General features: G+C 57.1%; 9 protein-coding genes across 9 annotated transcripts; 4 read left to right on the top strand and 5 right to left on the bottom strand.

Moving 5' to 3' along the window:
• Window positions 1-4,203: 4,203 nt before the first annotated feature.
• Window positions 4,204-7,052, top strand: K437DRAFT_293054 (uncharacterized protein). The gene is made up of 3 exons (XM_013389838.1): window positions 4,204-4,720; window positions 4,814-5,079; window positions 5,169-7,052. The coding sequence occupies exons 1-3, from the start codon at window positions 4,468-4,470 to the stop codon at window positions 6,894-6,896; spliced, it is 2,247 nt and encodes a 748-aa protein (XP_013245292.1). The 5' UTR covers window positions 4,204-4,467; the 3' UTR covers window positions 6,897-7,052.
• On the bottom strand, window positions 6,980-8,026 carry K437DRAFT_254223 (uncharacterized protein). The gene is made up of 2 exons (XM_013389839.1): window positions 7,361-8,026; window positions 6,980-7,284 (listed from the first exon to the last, which is right to left on the bottom strand). The coding sequence occupies exons 1-2, from the start codon at window positions 7,804-7,806 to the stop codon at window positions 7,041-7,043; spliced, it is 690 nt and encodes a 229-aa protein (XP_013245293.1). The 5' UTR covers window positions 7,807-8,026; the 3' UTR covers window positions 6,980-7,040.
• Window positions 8,027-8,424: 398 nt separating this feature from the next.
• K437DRAFT_261375 (uncharacterized protein) lies at window positions 8,425-9,213 on the top strand (the record flags this gene model as incomplete). Its single annotated transcript, XM_013389840.1, has 2 exons — window positions 8,425-8,746; window positions 8,825-9,213. 2 exons carry the CDS (start codon window positions 8,425-8,427, stop codon window positions 9,211-9,213), a joined length of 711 nt encoding a protein of 236 aa, XP_013245294.1.
• Window positions 9,214-9,254: 41 nt separating this feature from the next.
• K437DRAFT_254226 (uncharacterized protein) lies at window positions 9,255-10,614 on the bottom strand. Its single transcript, XM_013389841.1, has one exon. It carries the CDS (start codon window positions 10,531-10,533, stop codon window positions 9,592-9,594), a length of 942 nt encoding a protein of 313 aa, XP_013245295.1. The 5' UTR covers window positions 10,534-10,614; the 3' UTR covers window positions 9,255-9,591.
• A 710-nt stretch (window positions 10,615-11,324) lies between these two features.
• K437DRAFT_266634 (uncharacterized protein) lies at window positions 11,325-14,521 on the top strand (the record flags this gene model as incomplete). Its single annotated transcript, XM_013389842.1, has 2 exons — window positions 11,325-13,084; window positions 13,183-14,521. 2 exons carry the CDS (start codon window positions 11,325-11,327, stop codon window positions 14,519-14,521), a joined length of 3,099 nt encoding a protein of 1,032 aa, XP_013245296.1.
• Window positions 14,522-14,720: 199 nt separating this feature from the next.
• Window positions 14,721-18,696, bottom strand: K437DRAFT_266635 (uncharacterized protein; the record flags this gene model as incomplete). Its single annotated transcript, XM_013389843.1, has 14 exons — window positions 14,721-15,252; window positions 15,322-15,520; window positions 15,580-15,729; window positions 15,793-15,857; window positions 15,939-16,135; window positions 16,197-16,320; window positions 16,377-16,501; window positions 16,558-16,586; window positions 16,654-16,790; window positions 16,875-17,018; window positions 17,082-17,155; window positions 17,229-18,025; window positions 18,106-18,186; window positions 18,270-18,696. The coding sequence occupies 14 exons, from the start codon at window positions 18,694-18,696 to the stop codon at window positions 14,721-14,723; spliced, it is 3,081 nt and encodes a 1,026-aa protein (XP_013245297.1).
• Window positions 18,697-18,951: 255 nt separating this feature from the next.
• K437DRAFT_266636 (uncharacterized protein) lies at window positions 18,952-19,527 on the bottom strand (the record flags this gene model as incomplete). The annotated part of the gene is made up of 1 exon (XM_013389844.1): window positions 18,952-19,527. One exon carries the CDS (start codon window positions 19,525-19,527, stop codon window positions 18,952-18,954), a length of 576 nt encoding a protein of 191 aa, XP_013245298.1.
• Window positions 19,528-20,497: 970 nt separating this feature from the next.
• Window positions 20,498-21,167, top strand: K437DRAFT_6450 (uncharacterized protein). Its single transcript, XM_013389792.1, has 2 exons — window positions 20,498-20,759; window positions 20,980-21,167. The coding sequence occupies exons 1-2, from the start codon at window positions 20,612-20,614 to the stop codon at window positions 21,057-21,059; spliced, it is 228 nt and encodes a 75-aa protein (XP_013245246.1). The 5' UTR covers window positions 20,498-20,611; the 3' UTR covers window positions 21,060-21,167.
• K437DRAFT_6325 (uncharacterized protein) lies at window positions 21,158-24,023 on the bottom strand. The gene is made up of 2 exons (XM_013389791.1): window positions 23,387-24,023; window positions 21,158-23,316 (listed from the first exon to the last, which is right to left on the bottom strand). The coding sequence occupies exons 1-2, from the start codon at window positions 23,898-23,900 to the stop codon at window positions 21,404-21,406; spliced, it is 2,427 nt and encodes an 808-aa protein (XP_013245245.1). The 5' UTR covers window positions 23,901-24,023; the 3' UTR covers window positions 21,158-21,403.
• Window positions 24,024-24,391: the final 368 nt, after the last annotated feature.

Here is a 24,391-nt window from a genome sequence, read left to right on the forward strand (position 1 = left end):
TGCTGTTCAGGTTCGGGTGCGAAAGCCTGCTGGGCGACCCCATGTCTCTCATGGCGCAGGGCGCCAACAGAGCGCTGTCGCCGTTCGCATTCGCCATCAGGGGAAGCTCCAGGTGACTACCACGGGCTGGTGAGTTCGAATGCGACGGCTGTTGTTGCTGCTGTGCCGACGCAAATGTGATTGTGTGGATGCTCTTGCGCCTGAAGGCACCAGCGCTGCTCGCGATTTTTGGTGAGCCACCGCCGTTAGACATACTTCCGCCGAACCAGCTCCTCCTGGTCGGAGCCTGAGCAGCCCCATCGAGCTGGACGCCGGCGGCGGCGTCCTCTGCACCACCAGGAGAGAACAAGCCGCTAGGCCCGGTGGCAACTGTGTCGCTAGTGCTGCGATATCGCTGGTCCAGGTAGGGCGAGGAACCGCGGTGCCTGCGCGAGCCTTGGCGATGGATGCGGCCAACTTTTTCGGGTAGGTAGTGGGTGGCGAGCGAGGGGCTGAGCGAGCTGCTGTGACCGCCCGCGCCAGTGCCGGCGCTGTTGCCGAGGACAGAGCTGGCGCTCGCTACCTTTGAGGACGCACCGTGGGCCGGAGAGCCAGAGCGACTGTGGGAGCCACTGCCAGACCGGGGCGTCATCAAGCTGCTGTCGGGCCGGGGAGGGAGGAGAGCATTGAGCGGATGTACTTCTGCCGCAAGGGGGATATGGATGGAAGAGTGGATCTGCGGCGCTGAAGAATAAGCTGGCGTTGGCGACCGTAGATGTCCGTGGCCGCTCGCTGCGCTGGTGCGATGGACGTCATCCGAGAAGGATGCAGATCCTGAAGCATTCGAATGCCGCCTTGCACTAGAAGGCGTTCGCTTCGACCCGATGTCTGCCACATTGCCAAGCGCACTTAGGGGAACGTCATGCTTTTGGGGCTTGTTCGCCTCGGCAGCATGTGATTTGGATGTTCGCGTCGGACTGGCTGTTGCTGTGGATTGCTGCTTTTGCATGACGTTCGAAGCGGTTGATACGCCGCTGAGAGGCATAGGTACTTTGCGCGGCGTCATGTGAGCCGACTGGAATTGGTCATCCGCGTCCAAAAAGGCTCCTTCTTCACTTTGGGCATCGATTGTGCGCGAGATTTCATTGCTGAATCAAAAAATCGTGAACGGAGTCGAGGTCAGCCCCCAAGATGAAGTAGCGTAGGAGATGAAGGTGGAGAGAGGGCAGGCATTCCGAATTCGGATTGACAAGGGCAAGTCCATGCAGGCCCCTGGTCGCGCGGCTAGGGTAGCAGAGGTGCTACTCACCTGCTTTTCGGAGACAACAAGGACGGCGTCGCATAGGCTGATGTCCGCTGCAGATTCGACATGATGGGCGAGGTTATTCTGCGAACACGTCGCAACGTTCAGGACCATAGGGCTGAAGTTTACGCCCCTCCTGGAGACCTGGCGTGACAGCCAATTGGCTGTTCAACCCTTCACCTGCAGTGCCGGCAGGATAATAGAAGGAAGAGGGAGTAATGCCGGTGTCTGAAGTGTAATGATTGACGAGAAGACTGGCGGGTGCGCTGATGAAAGCCTGAAACACGGTGGCGATCACCTGCCGATGCTTGGCGACAAGCGTTGGTAGATCCGCTGAGTGGCTGTTTGCGCTACACGTCTGGCCGGGGCAAGACCTCCCGGCGCTGTTTGTCTCCGTCCAAGACAGCCTGCTGACAATCAGGGAAGAGAAGGGGGCCGGCTTTGTTTGTTTCGGAACGTGGGTTCTACTGGGGTGAGGGGTAGCAATACCTGTGTAGCACGGCGGTGCACATGCGATTGCGCTCCGATGTCACAATTCCAAGAGTGCCGTTGGATATCACGAAGGGGCGGGCCGCGAGATGAAGTGCAACAGAACCGTGCAGACCAAGTTAAGCCCAGAGCATACACTGCATGCTCAAACCAGCAACATGTTCTGCTACAGTTCACTACACAGAGTGCTGGGACGAAACGTTCATCTTTGGCTTCGCTACAAACACGGGAGCGACAGACTTGAGGCGACCGGCCGTCTTGGAGAGGATTCAAAACAAATCATTGCAAACGTCATGGATTCTAGATTGTCCTTCTGCAAAATTCAACCGAAATGGAAAAAATTAAAAGGAAACACACGTATTTTCACTGGCCCATATTCTGTCCTCTGGTGCCCGACAGTGGTCAATGCGTCCCACCCCCGGGCCGGCCGCCACCGTTTGGCGACTCCACGCGCCATCCAGCGCTGCCCTCCTGTTACCCGATTGCTTCATCGCCGAGCGGATGATGCCTGAACGAATTCAGTACAGCTTCGTTGCCATCAACCCACCTTTGAGAAGAAGCTTGGCATTGGTTGGTCAATTCTTGATTCTGCGACAGTACATAGTGAGCCGAACCAGCGGCAGCAGTCGATTCCATACAGTGTCGTTTGCGCCACGTACGACAATAGTATGTACATTCTACGTTACTGTTATTGATGTCTAGATCTCAAAGCCTCAGAATCTTGCAACTCGCAACCATGTTCGTCTCATGACATGTTTTCACACTGTCTCCACTATAGTGCGGTGCCAGCTCCTCGCGTCGAAAGCCATGCATCGGCGCATACATCGCCCCCGTGCAAATGGTAGAATGACAGAATCCGGTCTGGTCGTCTGGGTCACCCAGGGTGTGTATGGATGAATTCTCTCTTGGACTTGAATCAGCTCATGATCAATCCTGTTTCCACTGGTGCCCCCAAAAATCGATCGAATAGCTATCACATTCGTTCTGCCATCGTGATCGGTGTTATTTTAACAGTGTTTCATCGTCATCACGATCATGACAATGTTCATGACATGGCAGTTGCGCAGTGTCGCAGACGAATCAGTCTTCTGGAATGTTTGAGTTTCTGGTTTTTGGAGAACGAGGGTATCTGAGTTTGAATTGCTGGCCGATAGCTCAGTCCTCTCCTGCCGGCCAAGAAGACAGCCACTGCCGCGATGCCGCGCATCGTTGATTTACTGATACATGGCATCGGCCGGCGGCAGCTGCCCTATTACATAGCACTTGTATTTTGTAGCAGATGTTCGAATCATGTACCACGTCCCTGCCTGCCAGAGCGACCTGGTTGACCGTATGTACATGCGCCACCGCGTCAATTGGAGCGTGTCGTTGTAGAGAGGGTCTTGGGCCGCTTAGTGTCACACTGGCAGAGCGCGCGCGCTTGCAGCCGAATCCTCTGGTGTGGAGGTCGGTGACCTTGCGTGGGACGCAGATGAGCATACGCCTTACTGTCCGGCGTTAGCCTTGGTTGCGCGAGTGCCATAGTGGCCGGTAGATGAGTGTACGTCTTCAACATATACGAGCAGCTCGTCCATGCTCCTGGGCGCACACTGCCACGCAGAAGGCCCCGTCGGGCCAAATCTAGTCCTCTGCGTTCAACACATATTCGCCGACCTACAAACCAGATGCGTTGGCTGCAAGCGCGCGCACTCCGGCAACGTGAGACCCATGATGAGCGGAGAGCTTCTCATGTGCGTACGCAGAGGGAGGTGGATGCACTCAATCAAAGCAGGCATGATATGGTCGGCCGCCTCGAGCGACAAAGGGAGGAGGCGGGAACGAAGCATTATATGGAGCCTCAGCGTGCAGTAGCGAAGATGCAAGAGTCTGGAGTCGTCGAGCACTTTGAATACATCCGAGATAAGTAGAACGTGGTCCTTAAGCGTGGCAGAACGGGGTGCAACCTCGTCGACGTTGGCCCGAATTGCCTTGTTATGGAAAGGGCAAATCGCAGTATGGACGAGCCACTAAATTCAGGCAGTAGCATTGATGAGGCCGAATTCCATACCCACCCAACGGTAGAGCTGCCGATTCACCATGATTGTTGTCTTGTCTTTGTCCTCTTGCCTGACTTGCTGCTGATTCCAAGAAGATCCTGGAGCCGCGAAATGCGATACACATGGCTCCAGCATCCAGCAACATCGAGCGACGTGCAGGAGCCGAGTGACCAGCATTGCAAGGGTGATTCAGGGACCAAACGAGTGTGAAGAGTCGCGCGTGGACAGCGGGAAAAAATGCATGTAAGAAGGCGCGGAAGCCCAGACTGATGGGTGACCTCGTCGTGGATGTAGCCTCCTGCTTTCTCGTGCGAGAAAAGTTCTAACGCTGCCTTGGTGAGATTCCCCAGCCTACCTCTCATCCTCTTTCCTATTCATCATATGCGAGACCTGAGACTCGACCAGGCCGGGATCACTGATGTCTGAAGCGACTGGCATGGATGAACAACCAGCGGAAGTGTCGAGCGGTCAACGGCCAGATGCCATGACCCAATGCTGAGGACGCCGAAGACGTACGCCTTGCAGTTTACAGCCACGCTCATGCTCCACGGCTGCCATGCAGCGCGCTTGACCTGTGTGATTTGACATACGGAGTGTTTTGCTGGGCCCTTTCAGGACATCGACCAGAACCCCGGGCTTCCTGGCAGCACGTAATCCAAAATGCGTACCTGTCCGCAATGCGACTCGGACTCGATCGAGACGCAAGATGGCACGCAGGTCTGCACGCAGTGCGGCCATGTGCTGGGCGAGTCGGAGATTGTCAACGACGTCACCTTTGGAGAGACCTCCGCCGGTGCGGCGACGGTGCACGGCACACAAGTCTCCGGCTCCACGGGGAAGCATGCTATGGTCGGACCCGGTGGACGGAGGTACGGTGATGGAACTGACTCGAGAGAGGCGACGATCTACAATGGTGAGCAGCAGCAACCAGAGCGTCCCGTTTAGGCATTCGCAGGCTGTGCTAACTTGCACAATCTTTGTCTACTTGCCTCTTCTCCCACCCCAGCCAAGCAAGCGATCCGCAACCTTTGCCGTCAGCTGAATCAAGAGTCGGAAGATCTGCACCAAACTGCGACGCGTTTATTCACCCTGGCCCTCAACATTGGGCAAGGTAAGCAGTGGTTCCCAAATCCAGAGACGCTCGAGCGCGACGCAGCCGGAAATTTGGTGCAAGGCCGACGCAGTCAGTACTCATACGGAGCATGCGTTTACCTTGCATTTCGAAGGAAAAAGATCCCTATCATGCTCATCGAGATCGCTGATCTGATCAAGGTGAGCGAATACTCCTGTTGTGGTCTATACCTGCGCAGCCGCTGACTCCCCGCTTTGACTACATCATTTCTGCTGCTGCTGATCTCCAGGTCAATGTTTTCGTCCTCGGTCGAGCGTATCTGCGCCTCGCACAGCTTCTCCGCTTCGATCCTGAACAACGCAGCATCGACATCATGGAGCCTTCGATTTATATCCGACGCTTTGCGCGCCTCCTAGACTTTGGCGACGAGTACGAGCGAGTGGTGGAAGATGCGTCGCGTCTCTGCATCCGTTTCAAGAACGATTGGCTCGTACAAGGCCGTCGGCCGTCGGGTATCACAGGCGCCTGTCTGCTGCTCGCAGCGCGAATGAACAACTTCCGCCGCAGCGTCGCTGAGGTTGTGCAAGTGGTCAAGGTGGCTGACGTGACACTCAAGAAGCGTCTCGATGAGTTTCGTGCGACGCCTGCGGCCAAGATGAGCATCCACGATTTCCGCCAGCTGTACAACAATGTCAGCGATGGTGCGATGCCGCCGAGCGCAACCTCAAATCAGGCGCAGAAGGCAAGGAAGGGGAAAGAGAAGAAGGAGGAAATTGCACGCAAGATCAGCGCGAATGCCAAGCGCGAAGACGTGCGTGGCAAGAATAAGGCGGATAGCTCCGGGGTCGAGATGAGGAGCTCGAAAAAGTGGTCATCAAGGACAGTGGGAGACGGGCAAAGGGGCGAGGATGATGACGGGTCAGAGAGCGATGACCAAGCAGACGATCTGGTGGACAGTGATGAGGGCGAGGCTTCTGGAGCCAAAGAGGGGGCCCTCTCGGCCGAAGCCAACACTGACGTCGAGGAGCAGGTAGACCAAGTCATCGCGGACGAAGTACAAGGCCTCCTGCAGTCTGATCGCCTGCGCGACGATTTCGACCGCGTCGTCCATGAATTAGAGCAAAGCGAACGCCGGGCTAAGCTCACCGCAGCCGAGCGACAGGCTCAAATAGGCACTTCACAAGCCGCTGCGAGAGGTGCTGCCAGTGGAAATGAGGGAAGTGGTGTGGTGGAGGAGGTAGATGCGCTTACAACTAGGCCGAAGAAGCGTGCTCGAAGTGGTGAAGAACAAGCTTCCGATTCCGTCGCGATGAAAAAGAGCAAGCTACCAGCGGAGGATCCAAAGGACCCGCTGGCGAATCTAGACGAAGAAGAGCTCGACGAGTATCTGCTCTCCAAAGATGAGGAGTTGGTCAAAGAGCGCATCTGGACCGAATTCAACAAGGAATGGCTTGAGGAATCGCTGCAAAAAGCAATCAAGGAGGAAGAAGATCTAAAGCGCGGTATCCAGCCGAAACGCAGCAAGCCACGCAAGAAACCAGTGTTGCGGGATAGCAGCAACGCTGCAGGAAGCTCAGCCCTCGAGTCGACTGTGAACATGATGAAGCAGAAAAAATTCAGCCGAAAAATCAACTACAGCGCGCTCGGCAATCTGCTACCGAATCAATCGGGGATCGTCTCGGCGGGCGGATCGCGGCCGCACAGCGAGCTGGATGACTTGGGCGGCATCGGTGCGGCTTACAACATGATCGGCCGTGCCGCTTCACAGGCCCGCAGCGAGGCGAGCACCGGCCTGGGCGGCGAGTCGGATTTCGGCAGCGAGGATGACAAGGACATTGACAGGGATCGCTCTCGTGGCAGCCGCGCAAATGGGAAAGGGCGCGTGCCTGAGCGCGCCGGGAGGGATAGCAGGAGCAGGGACGGCGGATCCGACGCAGGTGGTTTCGTATCTGACGGAGGGGCGTACTCGGACGCTTATGCAGAGGAGGCGTACGGGTACGACGACGCCTATGAGTAAGCTCATTGTAGCCCCCTTTGACGACCGACAGGGGGTTTCAGCATTGTCAGACAGGAAGACATTCGTGACATTAAATAGTAAGCATCACATTCAGATTACCCTTTGCTCATGTATCATTATCCAGCCCAACCGTAATGCAGATCATCACGCGACGCCAAGCAGCACGTCGACTGCGGTTTTACGGTATGCTGAAATCGGCTTCGTCTCCAACCCTACGACCTTGGCCTTGTCGTCCCATAATCGGAGCTGCACCTTTTGGCGCCACTGGGGATCTTGCTCGAACGCTGTTACTTCTGATGAAGTGAACGGTCCCCCTTGATGCTTGAGCGACGCCACCGAGGCGAATGAAAGTGCTGCGAGGTACTCAGCCGAGGTTGCCGTAAGATATCTGCGCAAGGCATGTGAGGGTTCTCAGTGTCTGCCGTTCGTGCCCGTCGCTTGGTGGCGATTTCATCGCGACGTACCGCTTGGCAACAACATGCGCGCCGACCAGCTTGCTCACGGTCTCCGGCCAGCCGTGCTGCCGTAGCCATTCCTCGCCGAGACGATCATGTCCCATACGGCCGACACTGGCCCCCCCTTGCATCATTTCTTGTCCATCCTTCTGCGCATGTGCAAATTTGGCGCTGTTTACCTTCTCCTCCAGCGGGATGAACTGACCGACATCGTGCAACAGCGCAGCGATCACGGTCGTCGCGTTGGCGCCTGCTTGTTCGGCGAAGTGGGCGGCTTGCAGACAGTGCTCGAGTTGCGAAATCGGCTCACCAATGTAGTCCGCATGTCCTTGGGACTCAAGCAGCGTAAAGAGCCAATCGACATGCGCTTCGGCGTCGCTGTGTGTCAGTCTTAATGACCCTGCGGTGGTGTTAGCGGTGACCACGGTTCCAATAGATCCCCTGCCGTTGGCCATCTCGAACGCTTGCGTGAGGTTCTCCACTTTTGCTCACCTGATCGTCGAGCTGTGATCCGTTCGAAAGGGTGTTCTCATCGGCGCTTGCCAATACCATCACGATTTATATATCCAAATGGGTGACAGCAAACGCTACTAGCTATGGGCCTTATCGGCGGTGGCCCCTTCTCTTTATTGGCAAGGGAGGTCGGGAGCACGACGCGGTGTTCTGACCGAGGGTGGAGTGATCCATTTTCGGAGAGATATCCGACGCCTCAACACACATTTGAGTTCTGGTCCCACAATTCTTTTTTTCCCTTCTGAGCGGGGTTAGGAAAAAAAATAGGTGGCAACGCCGTCGACAGGCGAAGAAGGAAGACGTTGACTGTAGAAAGGAGAGATGCTGACAACAGGCGACATTTTGACAAGGCTGTCCATTTATTTGCAATACCGCTGCATCCGTCGTCTCTCTGGTGATCGTTCCCCTGCAGCATAGGTGCCGGTTCGAGGTGGATGCAGAAGATCGTCTGCGCTTGCCATGGTCAGATTCAAAGTGAGTGCAAGTGCAGTCACAAAGAGGTAAACGGAAAGCGGGCTGATGCCTTGGTCCTGCCGCAGAACCGATGGCTGCTACTGTCCATGGCCGCACCCGCGCCTTCACCTAGTGGCTCATCCTCGTCCTCTTCATCGTCTGCGCACTCGCTCAGCCCAGCGCACCTGCCATCTACACTGAACGCTTCGACGCTAATCCGAGCCATACGCAAAGCGCTGGAGACGTTCTTCGGCGATGCGGGCGCCGGAACATGCGGCGGCGCGCTTGCGTGTCGATACTACTCTCCCAAGACGGGCATGGCTATCATACGGTGTGCAAGAGAGGCTGCAAGGACCGTCTGGGCTGCAATCACCATGATCAACGAGCTGGAAGGGCGCAGGGTCCGGATCGCTGTCGTGCATTGCAGCGGTATGTTTTGCTTGGTTCTTCGCTCTGACCCGTCGCCTGGCTTTTTACTGAGCTGCAATTGAACGAATCCGCTTTCAGGCACAATCAAGAAGACGCAGATGCGAGCGATCGAAATGGATAAGAAGGTAATCTTCTTCTTGCGACGCCACAACGCTTCGTCTGAGCGCAGAGCAGATGTCGAGCGACAGCGAGCGCTGTTTGCCATGTTCCAGACCCAGCCGGGCAATATTAACACCGCAGAAGCCCTCAGCAATACAGCCGCACTACCCGCTGGCTCCGCCGGCGCAAAAGAGCCCGTTCCTAACGTCGAGGCCAAGGGAGGTGTAGCCGCACAGAACCGGAAAAGAAAGCGAGAGGGTCAGAACCGGGCAGCGGATGGTGGCCGAGAGACTTCTCAGCCCTTGGATGAGGAGACGAAGAAAGAGCTGGATGCGAGTATGAAAGCCATCATGGCTATCCAACAGTAGAGATAAGAGACCATGAAGGCGTGTGAAATTGTTGTAGCATAAAAACTGACCCATGTAGCATACGCAAGTTTCAAGTGCGAATGAGCAGCGAGACCGTAGCGATGCGAACAGAGAGTGTAGGATACAGTACATCAATGCTTTTGAGACATCTTCCAATTGGGTGCTGAGATGTGGAGAGTTCCAAAACGAAACGAGGGTACAATCGACTGGAAGCTGCAATCGTCCACGATGGCGGGTTCGCGTTGATGCGTATGGGAAAGATGTCGCGGAAACCATGATCATAGTGGCAGGATGTGACACCTACAAGAACCAGGTGGTTGAATGCAAAACCAGAAATGCTCGTCAGTATTCTCGCCCACGCTGCACGATAAATCGAAGTCACTGGTGCCAGATTGGAGACAAGCAAGGCAGGCACACGACGCACCCCAGAAGCCCGCGTCCGCCCCACCCGCTGCTTGGGGTAAGCGTAAACTCCCCGACCTCCTCCCTCTCGCGCCCGCTCGTCTCGCGTATGCGGCGAACGGTGAAGATGACCTGCCTGCCTTCACGCACGAGCGCCGGCAGTGCTCGTAGCGAGTCGTGATTGCTGGCGTCTACAGCTGCACGTGCATCCGTGCCTACACCTGACGAGACGCGTAGTATCAGATCACCAGGCTGCAGGCCTGCTCGGTACGCGGGGGCGGGGGCGGGCGACACGCTGTTGATCTGTGCAAAGGGCTGCAGATGGATCGCGCCCCTCGCTGCCGCATGGTCGTTCGCACTCGCACTTGGGTTTGCATTACTTCTCGCTTCCACGTCCGAGGTGGCAGCACTCGCATGTCTATTGGTCGCGGCTACGGGCCGCAAAGGTCTCTGCGCCGATCCTTCGCTGTCATCCCGCCTGAGGGCGACCTGTAGCAGCTGGTGGAGCCTCGACTCGATGCGCAACCTGTCATTATTCAGCCTGTGTATCTCCTGCCGCGCCGTGCGGACTGCCAGGAGGTCCATGTCGGCGAGCGGGAAGCCCTCTCGGTCGATCAGCGGCGACGTCAGCGAGACGTGCTGCGCAGCCAGCGTCGACTCGTGCACCGAGAGCAGCTCCTTGATGTCGCCGAGCCGCGCGGAGAGGCCGGACGCTTCGGCGCGCGCTTGCGAGGGCGTCAGATTCAGCGTGGCGGGGACACTGGTGTTGGTTGCCGCTGTTGGTGAGGAAGATGACAGTGACGAAGACGCCATGGCTGCGGTGGGCGATACGAAAGGGCAGGCGCTACGTGACGTTGAGCAGGGACTACCGGCGCTGCTGTGCGAGTCGAATCGTTGCGATGGAAGCAAGCAGCCCATTGCTCAATTCCCGGCCGTGGTCTCTCTGCGACGCCCGCCGATCCTGAACACGACATGCTCACGATGGGAGAGTATATATATGTATACGGTGCAAGCGCCGCACCGACGATGTTCGCAATGCGACTGCCATACGTCACGAGGTCTGCAACAAATATGCTCTGCGGGAAGCGCGACCGAGATTCCGCCATACCTCTCATTTCCACAGCTTTTCCGGTGAGAAATCCGGCGGATCTCCCAGAGGACTATTCGGCAACCCGCGGAAGGCTCCCAAAGTTCATGAAAGACATGGGATTCAACGCCAATTTGAGCACACAAATCCTCCGAGATGGCTTGCCAGCGCCCTGAAAATAATGCGCCAATTGAATGTACTCAAACCCCTTTTCGGGGAATTCTTTTTGGTGCATGGACAAATGCGGCGAAGATGAGTTAAGTCACACTTTGACTGGGCTTTTGACCTTTGGTTGGGCTTCGGATGCCGCTGATGATCAGCTATCACAATCCTTCTTCGTCTTCTCCCTCTTGACACCCTGCGGCCCGCTGTCAGCAAAGCGTTCACTCCAGCGAGCGTCCTCCCAGGGTTAATCTTGATAGGGGAAAGGAGCTGACCAGCACGCGGTGTCTGGCTGCAACCTGCTTCACAACGGCCCTGGGCCGAAGTTGACCTGCACGGGGTGTCCCTCGAAGGCCTCCATCCTCCCTCTTCCAGGCTTTCAGTCCTCGGCTTGCAAGTCGCAGAAGGTTTTCTTGCAGCAAACTGCTGGCGTTGTCCAGTCGCTAAGCAAGGGCCCAAAATGCTGTCGTCCCTCTTCCAACCATGTGAGATCAAACTGCATCTGCTCCAGAACAGCCTTTTCCTCCACCCACCAGACCGCACTACACGCGGCGACCAGGAAGCGCTCCCTCCTACGTCTCAGGATGAGCTCGTTCGTGGCCTCGTTGAGCTGTGGGTCCCTTCCGAACGTCACATAGGTGGCATCAAGGTTAAGCTCAAGGGTGTCCAGACCATTGGCATCCTCGATTCTGCGACGAGTTCCATGCTCATCACCTGGGAGGACACAGTGGTGCTTGAGAAGACGCTCGAGATTGGAGTCGCACAAAAAAAGGGCAAAGAGAAGGAAAAGGGGCGCAGCAAAAGCAGGCACGCCAGCCCGGAGCGCTCGGCCCCGACATCGGCGTCAAGATTACCGCTGATCCCGCATCGAAGCGACGAAGATTCCTCCCACCACAGCCACCACCATCACCACCACTACTTCCATCGCAGCGGAACGTCTCGCTCTGGAACTCTCACACCCACGTTTGAGACACCTGACTCGCCCAGATACCCGACCTCTACTTGCTCCTCGCGTGAAGAACACAACGCTGATCGACCTGACCTTCTCTACCGCGGCTCCTCGTCTCGCACCACGCATTCTGGAGGAGGACACGCTGGCTCGCACGACGATCATCACGCCGTCTGTCTCAACGGGGATGCATCTCCGTCTCACGAGCACCGCGAGCGGGAGAGGGACAAGCACAGACACAGCATCGGCGGAGGTGGCCTGGCGAGCGCCATCGCAGCCGCCATGTCACGCGGCCGCTCAGCTTCCCGCAAGCCCGGATCGAACTCCGTTTCGGTGTCCGCGAGGCACTCGCCCAACTCCAGTCGCGCACCTAGCAGGGCCAATTCGCGCTCACGGCCGGCCAGCCGAGTCGCCAGTCGTGCGCCAAGTCCTGCCCCAGCCGCTACTGCAGGAGATGAGGAAGGAGGAGACCTGCTGGCGCCGCCTTTGGACGCGGAGGGGAGGCGTACATCGGTCCCCGGTCCGGCGAATGTCATCGGTGGATCAAGGGTGTTCAGCCCCGCACCGCGGACAGCGCGCAGCACGAGCGGGACGATTCCGTACTCGCAGCAGCGGGACGTGAGCGTCATCGCGCCTGACTCTCCCTCGTCCACTTCTGAGAGGCCGCCGGCGGAGTCCACATTTTCTCCACCGCGCTCGCAAGTTAGTGGCCATGCAGAAGATGTCGGCCCCAGCACATTGAGCAGGCCTCCAACTGGTCGCGGTGGGATCGGCTCCACTGCAAGTGCGCGCAGCGCAGCAGGCGCCGAAGATGTCGGCAGGGCGTCGCTCGAAGACGCCGCGACGACACGCGGCCGTGGAGGACTCGGGAGCCTCCTCTCGCGTCCATCTCTGGAGAATGGCTTGTCATCGAGAGGCAGCTCGAGCCATGACAATGCTGGCGGTGGCAGCTCAGCGTCCGAGCGCGCTTCCAGCGCTGCGCCTCAGCCCACACGAGGGCGCGGGGGCCTTGGCAATAGCAATAGCAACAACAGCAGCAGCAGCAGCACCGCACACCACGATGCGCATAAGCCGGCCACGCGCAGTGCGAGCGTCGCGCTCCCCCTCTTCGGGGGACGCGGCAAGGACCGCGCCGTTAGTCGCGGGCGTGGCCCCGTCAAGGATGTGGACGCCCCAAGCGCGGATAGGAGCACGAGCATCGCCAGCGCATCTGCTGCGAGCGAGAGCGCTACCGATGGGAGTGGGCTGCAGCTTTCGAGGGGTGTGCACGGGTGAGCAGACCGGTCTCGATGCTTTGGAGTAAAAAAGAGCCAAATGCTGATCTGTCACGAGAACCTCTTCTTCTGCCTCCGCGCTCCCAAATCTCCAGTTTCGAATTCGCATTCATCATCCCAGCTGACACACCTCCTTACGAGCGCTCCCCGTTCGGGCGCGTCCGCTACACGATTAAAGCGACGGCGCTTGGCGCAGGCCGCGCCAAGTCGAACGTCGAAGCGCATCGGGACATATTTCCAATCGTCAATCCTTCGTCCGACAACGTGCTGACGCCCATGACGGTGCTGTACAATGATCTGCATCCGACCGTCGGGCTGTTGAGCATCACCTGCACAAGCAGCTCCGTCTCCGTCGGCGGCATCTTTAACGTCGATGTGCACTCCCCGAACCCACCGTCGGACCTGATCGTCTACCTCGTCCGCGTGATCCTCGAGACGACGATCGAACTGCACACTCGCAAAAAAGGCAAGCAGAGTGTACCCACCCAGCGCCACAAATTGTGGGAGCGTGGATGGGTGCCTCCGCGTCCGAACGACCATCTGGGGCCGGGTGACGGAAACAAGGCGCAGGGCTTCATCAGAGACGCGGGCACAGATCATGCTTGGACGGTCCAGACGGTTGCGAGAATTCCAGACGACAACGTCATTCGTGCAACGACGATGCCTGGCTCTCGTGCCGGTATCCGCTTCTCTCACACATTGGTGGTAGAGGTGGTGCACTCTCGCTCTCCTGCCTTTGAAGGCTTGCCGGAAGGATCCGAACGCAAGCTGAAGGTCTTTGCGCTGAGGCAACCTGTCATAATCCCATCTTGCTGCGTCGCCTACCACGCAGTCACGCTGCCCGAATACTCGGAATCCGACAACATTCCGCGCTCGCCAAACATGCCGTATGACATTGGCATTCAACATATCGGCGAGCCTGGTGCACCTGCGACACTCCCTCCTGATGCGCCGTGGGCCAACACTGCGCTGCCCCAGCACGGCTCGCGACATGACTACTGCGTATGCGGGCAGACAATTGCTGACCTCACGGCACGTGAGCGCGCCCTGATCCCGCGAATGGCGGGCATGACGATCCTGGGCGATCATGTACACAACCGTGGGAAGATTGGAGAGTTGCCCGAGCCAGAGCCTGTGGGCGAGCGCCTGCGTCGCAGCCTTAGCAGGAGCTCTTCCCGTTCTCACCGTTCGGCTTCCGTCACCCGTGGTGGCGCAGCAATGGCAAGGTCCATCAGTCGCAGTTCGAGGATCAGCACAGCGAGCAGCGCGACACTGCACACAGAAGGTATCACGATTGTCGGCTCTGGCGCCATGGTCGCGCAGGACCGATCTGTGCATCCAGGAGCTGAGCCGGGCTCATTCGACGCGCCCCCATCATATTGCAGCGTTCAGGAATGCGAAGAGGAACCACGTGGACGTTCTGTGGCTCGGTGAGGCTGCGTGCATGCTATAACAGACGTCAGGGGAGTTGCAATAGAATGGAAGCATCCCTGCATCACATTATAAGCCATTGAGCACGCTTGCAAGCTACAGTGCATTCAAAGTCGAGGCGCATATCGCTTGTGTGGATTCCTCATTATCATCAACCGAGCGTGGGGCGCTGGCAGCGGCCGCAATTTGTTTGTCATGTCCATCAAGGAGCGTCTAAGAATTCCACCTCTTCTGGTATGTACTTGTGGCAATCGGAGCCCGCGAAGCCGTGCGCGAGGTTCTCAAACCCATCCGCGTAAGCAGGCCTCATATCAGCAATACCTTCTTGTTTACTGGAAGCCATGTTGTTGCGCTCTTCCATATGTTCTGGACGATCGGTCTTAAGCAGCTGGCTTGCCAGAATGGCGCGCACTTGCTCTCGAATCAAAGGTCTGTGCTCGCTGCCTTCATTCTTCCCGTCTTCAAGTTCTTGCAAGGTGCCGTCAATATCCCAATCGAGGAACAGCCGAGCCACTCTTTCAATCACCATCAGCTCTTCTTTATTGGTGATGCAAGCGGAAGAGTATGCTGCCCCTTCGCCATCGTCTTCAAGGCCGGCAAATGCCAGATCAGATGCATGACCTTGGCGCAGCAAACGCGTTACGAAATCACCGCGGTTCACCACCTCCACGTCAATTCCGAAAATCCGGGCGCAGTGGCCAGCATTCGACGAGTCCGAAAATCCAGGAGCCGCTCTGACGGAACAAAGGTGGATGAATCAGCGCCTGCGGAACGAAATTTCATATGCTCCGAGCGTTGCATACTTGAAAAGGTAGATGATGTCTTCGTTTCCATCCGTCTGCTCCAGCACAATTTGCATATGCATGGGAGTGAAGGGTAGGTATGGCGGAAGTATACCATTGAAGAAGACATCGTGGAAGTGGGTTGCGACGGCAGCTTTGGGACAGTCTTGACCGCGCGTCAAGAGGTCTTGGACAATGGCAGCGAACAGTGCAGCCCCGTCTGAAGAATTCTGGACTTCAACGGATTGGTCTAGAATAGCAAGCTCACCAGAGACCCACCTTTGGCGTCGGTCCCCTTTGCCGTCTCGTCGAGAAGGACGAGGGAGCGAGCCGTGCAGTGTCTCAAGGCAAAACTGCACTGGCTTATGTCGATAAGAAAGTTGCTCTGCATTCTTCCCACCGACTCAAGCACTTGTATACTGGTCAAGACTTTCAGCGGCGGTACGATTCGTCAATTCCTCGTATAGTTTCAGTCGGCTGTATCGTACTAACTTTTATCGCAAACACCCAAGACCGCGCGGTCAGCAGGGACGAAGGAGCCGCATTGTGCCATGTAACTGACACGATTGCAACTGTCAGCATAGAACGTGTGGCTTTCAAATATGGCCACGGACACACCGCCATTCGCAGACACTCACACGATCATTGCAATGCTTTTGATAAAGACGCTCTTCCCGCAGCAGTTCGCGCCTGTCACAACTATCATGCTGTTTCCCGCTGCGGCGTCCGTGGATTCTCCAGCCTGCTGTTGGTCAAACTCTTCAAAATTGCTATCCTGGACCATAGCATCCTGCAGATCGCCTTTGCCGCCTACGAGCATCGCATCATTTGGAACCTAAAAGCCAGGAAACATGAGTCAACGACGCACGGTTTCAAAGATGGTCGTTGGCACTAACAAAGCTCTCGACGCATCGCTCGGATAAAGGATGGCGCCCGCGCTCGATCCTGATCTCGTTGCCCTCAATCATGTTTGGCCGCACGTAGCCGTACTCCTGCGCCGCCCGGGCGAGCGAAATCAAACTGATTCGAGATAGGTCAGCAGCCGGTTCGATACCAATCGCGTGACTGTTTTTCACCAATCCAGCTCCGCCATAGCTTGTGCTCCACTCAAGATGACCGCCTGCTTGGCAAGCACGCGCTGTTGCAGATCGTTGGTGATCTCTATCTGCCTATCTGCAATGTACGAGTGAAGATCTCCGAGCTGTGAAGACATTTGTTAGTGAACAACCAGCCGTACTCAGGTCACGGTGACCTCACGTGAACGTCAAGGTCCTCCATTTCCTGAGCTGCAGAAGTCAACAGTCTGATCAGCCCGCGGTCAGGTCACCGCAGCGAATTCCGGAGCCACCATACATTTGAAGTAATCCATCATGTTGGACGAGAAAGAGAACGTCAAGCCTTCGATTTGCCTCTCTGCGCCAGTCATGTCTTCGGATTCACGTGGCAAGGCAATGAGATAGCCGAGCTGAGGGAAGAAGCAGATGTTGAAGCTATGTGGGACAGAAGAGTCATTAGGCCAAGTAAATCAATACGTTAGCTCGCTGAATGCAGAGAGCATAGTATCGCACTCTCACCTTTCTGCATGCTCCTGCATCGCCGTGCCGCGCAAGCTCTCTGCAACAGTGCTGAGCAGGCTAGGGAGCGCAGCGTACGACCGGCGCCACTCGTCGAGCTGAGCATCATGGCCCACACAGATGACTACAGAGCGTTCTTGCGTGCTGGGCATCGCAATGCGGATTAAGAGACGTAGCCGACACGAAAGAACAAGGAAAAGCGCTTACCTCTCTTGCCAGTCAATGATTCCAAGCATGTCTGCGATATCTGCAAGGCTAGCAACATTGATGGCGCTGAGGATCTGCAAAGCACGGGGAGCATCATGATACCAGTGTGAGAAAATGCACCTTTAAGGCGCGGAACAAGGAGCGCACATCTGAGAGCATTTTCGAGAGGTTTTCGAAGTTGCCCAGTATCTCGCTGATCGCAATGGCATGCCTGCAGTACTCTGAGAGTTTGCGCCATGCGGCCAGGCTCGGCGTACCGCGAGCAAACGCCGACCCGAGGAGCGAAGCAATGTTGGCCCCGCCCTTGAGTTCCGCAACGAGAAGGACGAGGTCTGCGGCGGTCTGCGGACGAAGCAGGCATCCGACTGCGTCGTGGCGCACGTTGATGGTCTTCTTAACTGCGGATGGCCAAGCAAGCCAGCGGCGTAGTAGAGTGCGACCCATTGGCGACACGGTGAAGTCTAGAACATTGAAAAGCGACAGGCCCTCCTTCTTGCTGGAAGACTGCGCACTCGCCACGCTCTCCTCCACAAAGATAGACAGAGCCTTTTGCGTCGCAGATGTCACCTGCAAGTAATTAGAAAGGCACATGGTCTCGACGCCACTGATGATATGCGAGAGGCCTGGCTCAGCGTTGGGCAAGGCGCCATGAGAGACGAGGCGGAAAACATGGCTGAGCAAGGCGCACGCTGCAGCGGTCGTGAGAGTCATTTGCTCAGCGTCGACGGCGGATGCAAGCTTCAGGCGTTTGGTGAAGAAGGGTAGCTCGCCTGCCTCGGCAGCGCTGGTGATCTTAGGGCTTGCACTATATCCCTCATCATCATCCTGTGAGTCAGCCGCGCGGTCGGCGTCCAAAGCACCAATGGACAGCAGCCGCATCTTGCCTGCTACAGGGTCGTACTCGCGTGCAGGCCGCACTTGCAGCGTACCCCCAGTCTCGGTTACTAAATGAACAAGGTCGGTTGGTAAGTAGGCTGACGCTGGCTATATGCGAGGGTTCATCCGGCTTTCCCCAGGTGCGCACAGTCAGTCTTCATCGCTTCGATGTCTTCGCTCGAGCACTTTGAACTGGCAAGGATCATGTCTGGTTTATGCTGATCGATGACTTGGAGAATGAAGCGACGCGTTCTGTCAGTGTCAGATGCAGAAGAGGCCACAACACGTCAAAAGATTCAAGTGTTAGCTCACTGAGACCAACGAGGTCCCGCATACCGGTCTCCTTGTTAGCTGCAGCACTGGTAGATGCATTTCCTGCTGTGTGTCCAGCATCAGGACCTTCCTGTACATCACTTCGTCCCAGGATCACTGTGTCGGCTTTGAAGGTGGATGTATGCGCTTCGACGGCGGCGTCCTCCAGGAGAAAGAGGGTATGAGACACATCTTCAAAGATGGCACAGCCCACCCGCCCGTGCTGAATGAGGATGGACATGATGACGCCTTCAGCGATTTTCTCTTCCTCCTCCAGCTCTGCCTCTGCGGTGTCGAAATCATCGTACTCGGTCCTGTCCTGCCATGAAGGATTCGCTGGGGCGTCAGATCGTATGCTGGCTGCGACGTTGAAACGGGTCCGCTTCGCTAGCGGAGCAGCGTCAGAAAGAGATTCCTCGTCGCTCATACTGCAGCGAGAAGACCATCCGTGATGTGTGTATTTCTCAGCCTGCTTTGCGCTCGTGAGGCTTTGCCCTTGGAGGACTCGTGAAAGATATATAGGACGCAGTAAGGTGATGAGGCAGAGCCCCAAGAATATGCAGTGGGAGCGGAACGTGTCCTGGTTTCCGGCCAGGTGTTGAGAGTGTTTGACTTTCGCGCGTGCGCGCGTCATGTCTCGAACGCTGCGGCTTCGGTGAGTATGGTTCCTGCACCTAATGACTCAGTCGTCCTTGCTACTTGCGGTAGGTGGGCTGAACGCTGGTTGTTCGCCGCCAAGAGCATCTCTGATACTGATGCCCCTCGAATGTCGTGGTGGCCACCCCGTGCCCGCCGAGGGTGTGCCGTGGGATTGCCTGTTCGCAGATCTGCCGCTAGATTTCGGCTGGAATTCTTTCGAGGTAGTGCTGAAGCCTTCTCTCCGCAGCTTCCATCTGCCGGCTGCTGACGGCGCTGCGCCTGAAGGTAGACCAGGTAGATTGCCTTCTACTGCAGTGGTCTCGCTCCCACTCTCTCCATTGTCCTCTTCGTCTTCCTCCTGCACGTCGAGTAGCCTGTGTAACTCTGTGGCTCTGCTTAGCCCTTGCGCATCGTTACCCGACCAGCCTCGTGGGCCTGCCCGGGTAGTGTGGAAGACGCCTAGCCCATCTGATTCAACATCATCGTCTGGGGGTTCACCCCATCTTTTCAGGCCATAGAGGATGCCAATGGAAATGAGAATGATGGATACGATGAGGATCACCCAAGAAAGCGGCTCGATGAAGTCGGGTGCATCGCTGGGCGAGGCTGTCGCGGGCATTGTGCCGTTCCAGCGGGCCGTCACTGCGCAGCCTCGACTTTTCCTAGCTTTGTAGCCACTTCTTATGAACGATAACTCGGGAATGGGTCAGCTTTGAAGGGCAGCTGAGGTGTGCATTGATCGTCTACAGGTGTGAACAAGCGATGGTCATGCGGCGTGCCATGACAACGGGCACGCGTTCCATAGCTGAGGGACGTTTGGCTTGAATTGGCGTGCTTGCTTACAAACTTGGACTCTTAAAGGTAACCTTAGTCTGGAACCAAACGAGCGAATCAATCCGAATCTGAATCAGTCGAATCACCCACTTCACAAAATTAATTGAACTGCTTTAAAAAGGTCTTACCAGATTCCTATCCAGCGCTTAGAAACAACGGGTGATATCGATACTGACCTATCTTTGAAGTCCCTTTTGCGAGCGTAGACTACTAGATGTAATGTACTTCGTCTTGCTATCGCACCATTGTTCCCCATAGCCAAAAGGGATAGCTACGCTGATCAATTCCACGCCGTCTATGTCCCCGGACTTAACTCTCTTGGTCGCAATCAGCCCAGGCAGCTTAGTGCTAAATGCCCACCAGCCCCAGCTCGTAGCGAAGGATGATTGTGAAGAAATCAAGCAATGTGACACCTGCAGTCCTAGCTTACGTGCTCGCTCGGCATCGCTTATCCTCGATCGAGTCCATCTTAGAGCGACGACAGCTGCCAGCACAGTAAGGAAGCGCTTAAGCGCCTATCTGTCACCGGCTGACCGTCGGACCTCACCAGAAGCGACCGTTAAAGATATTGGTGACCACAGCGGTAGGTTGAGCAAATACAGATCGGAATCAGCTTCCATCCCCCAGCTTCCTTTATTGATATGTGCAGCACACCTTGTGTGTGTAACACCCCTCTCGCCTCGCATAATTAGTAGTCCCACGCAGGCCATCGCACTTCTTCAATGTATCTAGTACCACGAATTCACGGCAGTCTCTGTCCAGAAAGCAATTCATACCTCATCGTGCCGTTTCTGGCACTCTGTTCTCTGGGAGGCCTTGCGCTTGCGCCGCCTTCCCCAAGAGAACCACGGTGGCACTAGCTTCTCGGGATGAAGAAGAGAACGGCACCGTCGCACGTGCCTCGCCGAAGAGCAAGCAAGTTGTCCATTGTCCTGCTGATGCAGAGTATGGAGCTGAACTGCAGGACATGCAACGATAGAACTAAATTGCGAGTCGAAGATCCATCTTGCCGTCTTGGTAGGTGCGTTTGTTCGTTCCCCAAGTGCTTTGGGTTGTGTTCTGGCTACTCGCCGAGTCGACGACGCCTTTGGAAAGTAAATCATTGCTGCTGCGTTGACAAGGACGAATATCCATCGAACTGAAGCTCGAATTAAACATTGAATGAGCATCAATAGGTGCACAAAGGCGTACAAGCTCTCCAAGCTGATGACACGCTGACGAGCGTTAGCAAGAGCAGACAGTAGACTAGTTCAAGGAGAATCAAGGATTTCACACCATGAAATACGCGCTTCGAACGATGAAATGCTGTCAAAGTGATATACTCTCTCCTGTTCCAGAACAGGCGACTGGCGTGCCGCTGCTGCGGCCATGGACTGTGGCTCGTGAAAGGAGACGTGACAGATGTGTAGGCGGATAGAAAACGTGTAGTACAGTAAAAAGCCAAAGCTCGCTTGCGCGACAGCGTCGACTGTCCCAAAACTCTCCGGTGCCATGTGCCATGCTGGCCTGTGCGCGCACGCAAAGACGAATGATAGCGAAAGAACGATAAGAAGGAAAAAGGAGCAAAGGCAACACCGATATTGTCCATGATACATCTAGCGAGGGGTCGACGCGGCGCAATCGCTAGAAACCCCGAAGTGGCGAGCAAGAAGGGAACCAGGCTATTTCTTTCCGGCTACCTCCTTCTCCCACCACTTCTCAAAGCCCGCGCCAGTGCTGTTCCCTGCGGCAGGCGCCGACGCTGTCGACGCCTTCGGATACGTGGGCGATGATGGTGCGATTTTCGCCATGCCATATGGCGCGAAATTCTCACCACTTTTGGCTGCCAGCGACTGTGACTCCTTCCACGCTTGGGCCTGCGCCTGGGCCTGCTGTATGCGCGTGATGGCGTTGATCAGCGACGGCGTCGCCGGAACCATGGTTTGCGCGCCCGCGGGCTGCGGCGCCTGCAACTGTGGGGCCACTGATGGAGCTGACAGCGGAGGGCGCGATGCTGCTGAGGAAGCCGGCAGCGTCGCAGGCGCGGCCACTGCAGCGCTGTCTCTGTACACTGCAAGCGGCTTGTGCACCTCCTCGCTGCCGCCGCTATTGGAAGGATCTGAGAGCCCGTCCGATGAAGAGGATGAGGATGCCTTGGTCGTGCCGCTGAGCCCGCTTCCGGCGCCGCCGTTACCACCAGCACTGGAGGCACAGCTATCGGTCCGGTAGCTGGGCGGGCGGGGGAGCGCGTATCCGCGGTAGTTCTCCAGCCCGCCGTTGCCCTTATTGAGCTCGGCAACTGCATCGCGCTCACCGCTCTTGTGCTGCTGCTGCTGCTTCTTATCGTCGACGCTGCTGTCGTCGATATTGGTCGCGTAGCTGTCGTCGTCACTGTCATCAGCGTCGTGTTCGTCGCTGAGCTCAGAGGCCTCTGCGTCTTTCTCTCCGCGGGCGAGCGCCTGGAAGCGTGCAGGCCCGCGCGAGATATTGCGGCCGGCGCTTGAGCGAGCCTTTGCGCTCTTTGCGCGGCGGTTTGGGTTGAGCTCCGTGAATGCAGCACCGCCGGCCGACGGCGCGCTGGTGGCGCCTGCGGTAATGGGCGGATCGCGACCGTACGAGGCGGGCCGCTGGTCCTTGTCGCTGAAGAGGCCTGCGACGCGCTGCCAAGCCGTCGGAGCGGGCTCGAACAGGCCCGCACGCGACTCGACCATTCCGGTTGGGCCGGGCACCGCTGCGCCGCTCTTGTTGACAAAGCGTTCCGTCCAGCCGCCAAGGTAATCGTTCCATTCCTCCACCGCGTCGTTTCCCGTCTTGGCGCCGATGAAGAACTGAAGTGCACAGCCGATAACGCAGCCGAGCACGCCGCCTGCGATGTAACCCTTGAATGCGGGCGTGCCCCACGCGCTGATCGCGTTGGCCTGTGTCGCGGATCCGTCGTGGGCGAAGAGCAGAGCCCAGAGGTCGAGCCAGGCTGCGCTCGAGTCCTCCGGCGGCGCAAAGAGCGCGACGCCAGTGAGCATGGTTACGACGCCGATCAGTGCGGTGCAGACCCCGAGCAGGTGGCGCTGCACGGTGCTGTTGCGCGCCGTGAGGAGGAGCGGCGCGGTGAAGAGGGAGGCAAAGATGGCGAGCAGGATGACGCGGATGGTCAGTGTATGGATGCCAAAGACAGCCGTAACGAGAAGGACGGTGCAGACGCCGGCGAGTAAGCCAGCCATGCTGCGGCCGACGACGCGCCAGTGACCGCCTAGCAACGGACCAAGGACGAGGCTGGGGGCAAACCAGAGGGCAAAGAACGCCTGCGGCGCCAGCGGCGCCTTGCCGCTGCGCGCGCAGACAGCACACAGGACAAGCGTGACGAGGAAGCTGAAGAAGAGGAAGCCAATGACGCAGCCGCCGATTCCGCCTGCGAGCAGCGCAGCGCGCGACTTGACCTGCTTGCCGTTCGGCAGAATGGCCGAGCGCGAGCGCACGCCGGCGCGAGAGAGCCAGTTGAACGAGGCGAACCCGCTGAAGAGGAGCAGCGTGCCGGTCAAGATCCAGAGGATGCAGTAGATGATCTGTGCCCAGTACAGGGACTGGACCGTGTTGGCGACTGAGCGGACGCGAAAGAGGGAGAGGTTAGCGGCGCTCATGCGTTGGCAAATCATGGGGGGAAAGCTTACAGGAAAAGGGTGCGTCATGGAAGGTATGTCCATCTATCGTATAGCTTCCATCCGCATTGGCAGGGACAGCCACGGCGTTTCTTAGGCCCCATGTCGTCCAAGCATTAGAGCCGATCATGCCCTCTCCCTGGATCGCGTTGGGAGATATAGCAAGCTTTACGCTACGAGGTACACCCTCAGTCGGGTGGACTTTGACATACTTCACAAGAGCATTGGCGAGATCCGCCGAGTCATGCCCGGCGTACATGCGCTCAGAGGCAGGCAGCGCGGCATATTCGTTGCCGACGTTGACGATTCGCGTGTAGTGCGCGACGAGCACGTCGGCAATGTCGGAAGACGAGTGACCGTTCATGAAGAGTGGGACGTTGCCCGCGAGAAGGTTCTTGGATTCTTGGCCGGCGATGATGCCAGCCGGCGTTGCCGGTGTCACTGGCGAGGAGGAAGTTGAATCGGGGGGAGCGTCAAATCCAATGGTAGCCGCCATGGGCGCGATACCATGCAGTGGGTGCGCCATGACGCTCAGCTTTGCTGGAACGCAAGCAGGTTGTAGAGTTCGTTATAGCGGTGCGGAGTGCAACTCGTCAATAGTGCGTTACTTTCGGGGTGATGGTCGTAAATGGGCTCGTTTCGGATTGGATTAGACTGGATGGCGGGTAAGGGGTATAGATGAAGGTAACTTGCTGTCAATTCGTTTCGTTGGTCATCAGGGCGTGCAGCGGATGAGAGGAGGGGAGAGGTTCAAGCTGCTGCGGCTGGCATGGTCACAAAGCGGCGATGGCGGCTGGTGCATGAAGCGTGAAGATCGCGATGGCGAGGTGGCCAATGGAAATCGATCCATGCCAGATGCATCCATTGCATCCTACCCTATCCCATCCCATCCTAGCAAGCAGACTGGTAGGTGCGCATCGCCGTATGTGGAAAGTGACGCAGTCGCGGCTGCGCGACTGCGATTGCCCTAGCAAATAGGGGCTTTGCTGACGTAAGGACACGATATCGGTGCAAGTC

The sequence above is a fragment of the Tilletiaria anomala genome (genome assembly GCF_000711695.1).
Source record: "Tilletiaria anomala UBC 951 chromosome Unknown K437scaffold_10, whole genome shotgun sequence".
In the NCBI taxonomy this organism is placed as follows: Eukaryota; Fungi; Basidiomycota; class Exobasidiomycetes; order Georgefischeriales; family Tilletiariaceae; genus Tilletiaria; species Tilletiaria anomala.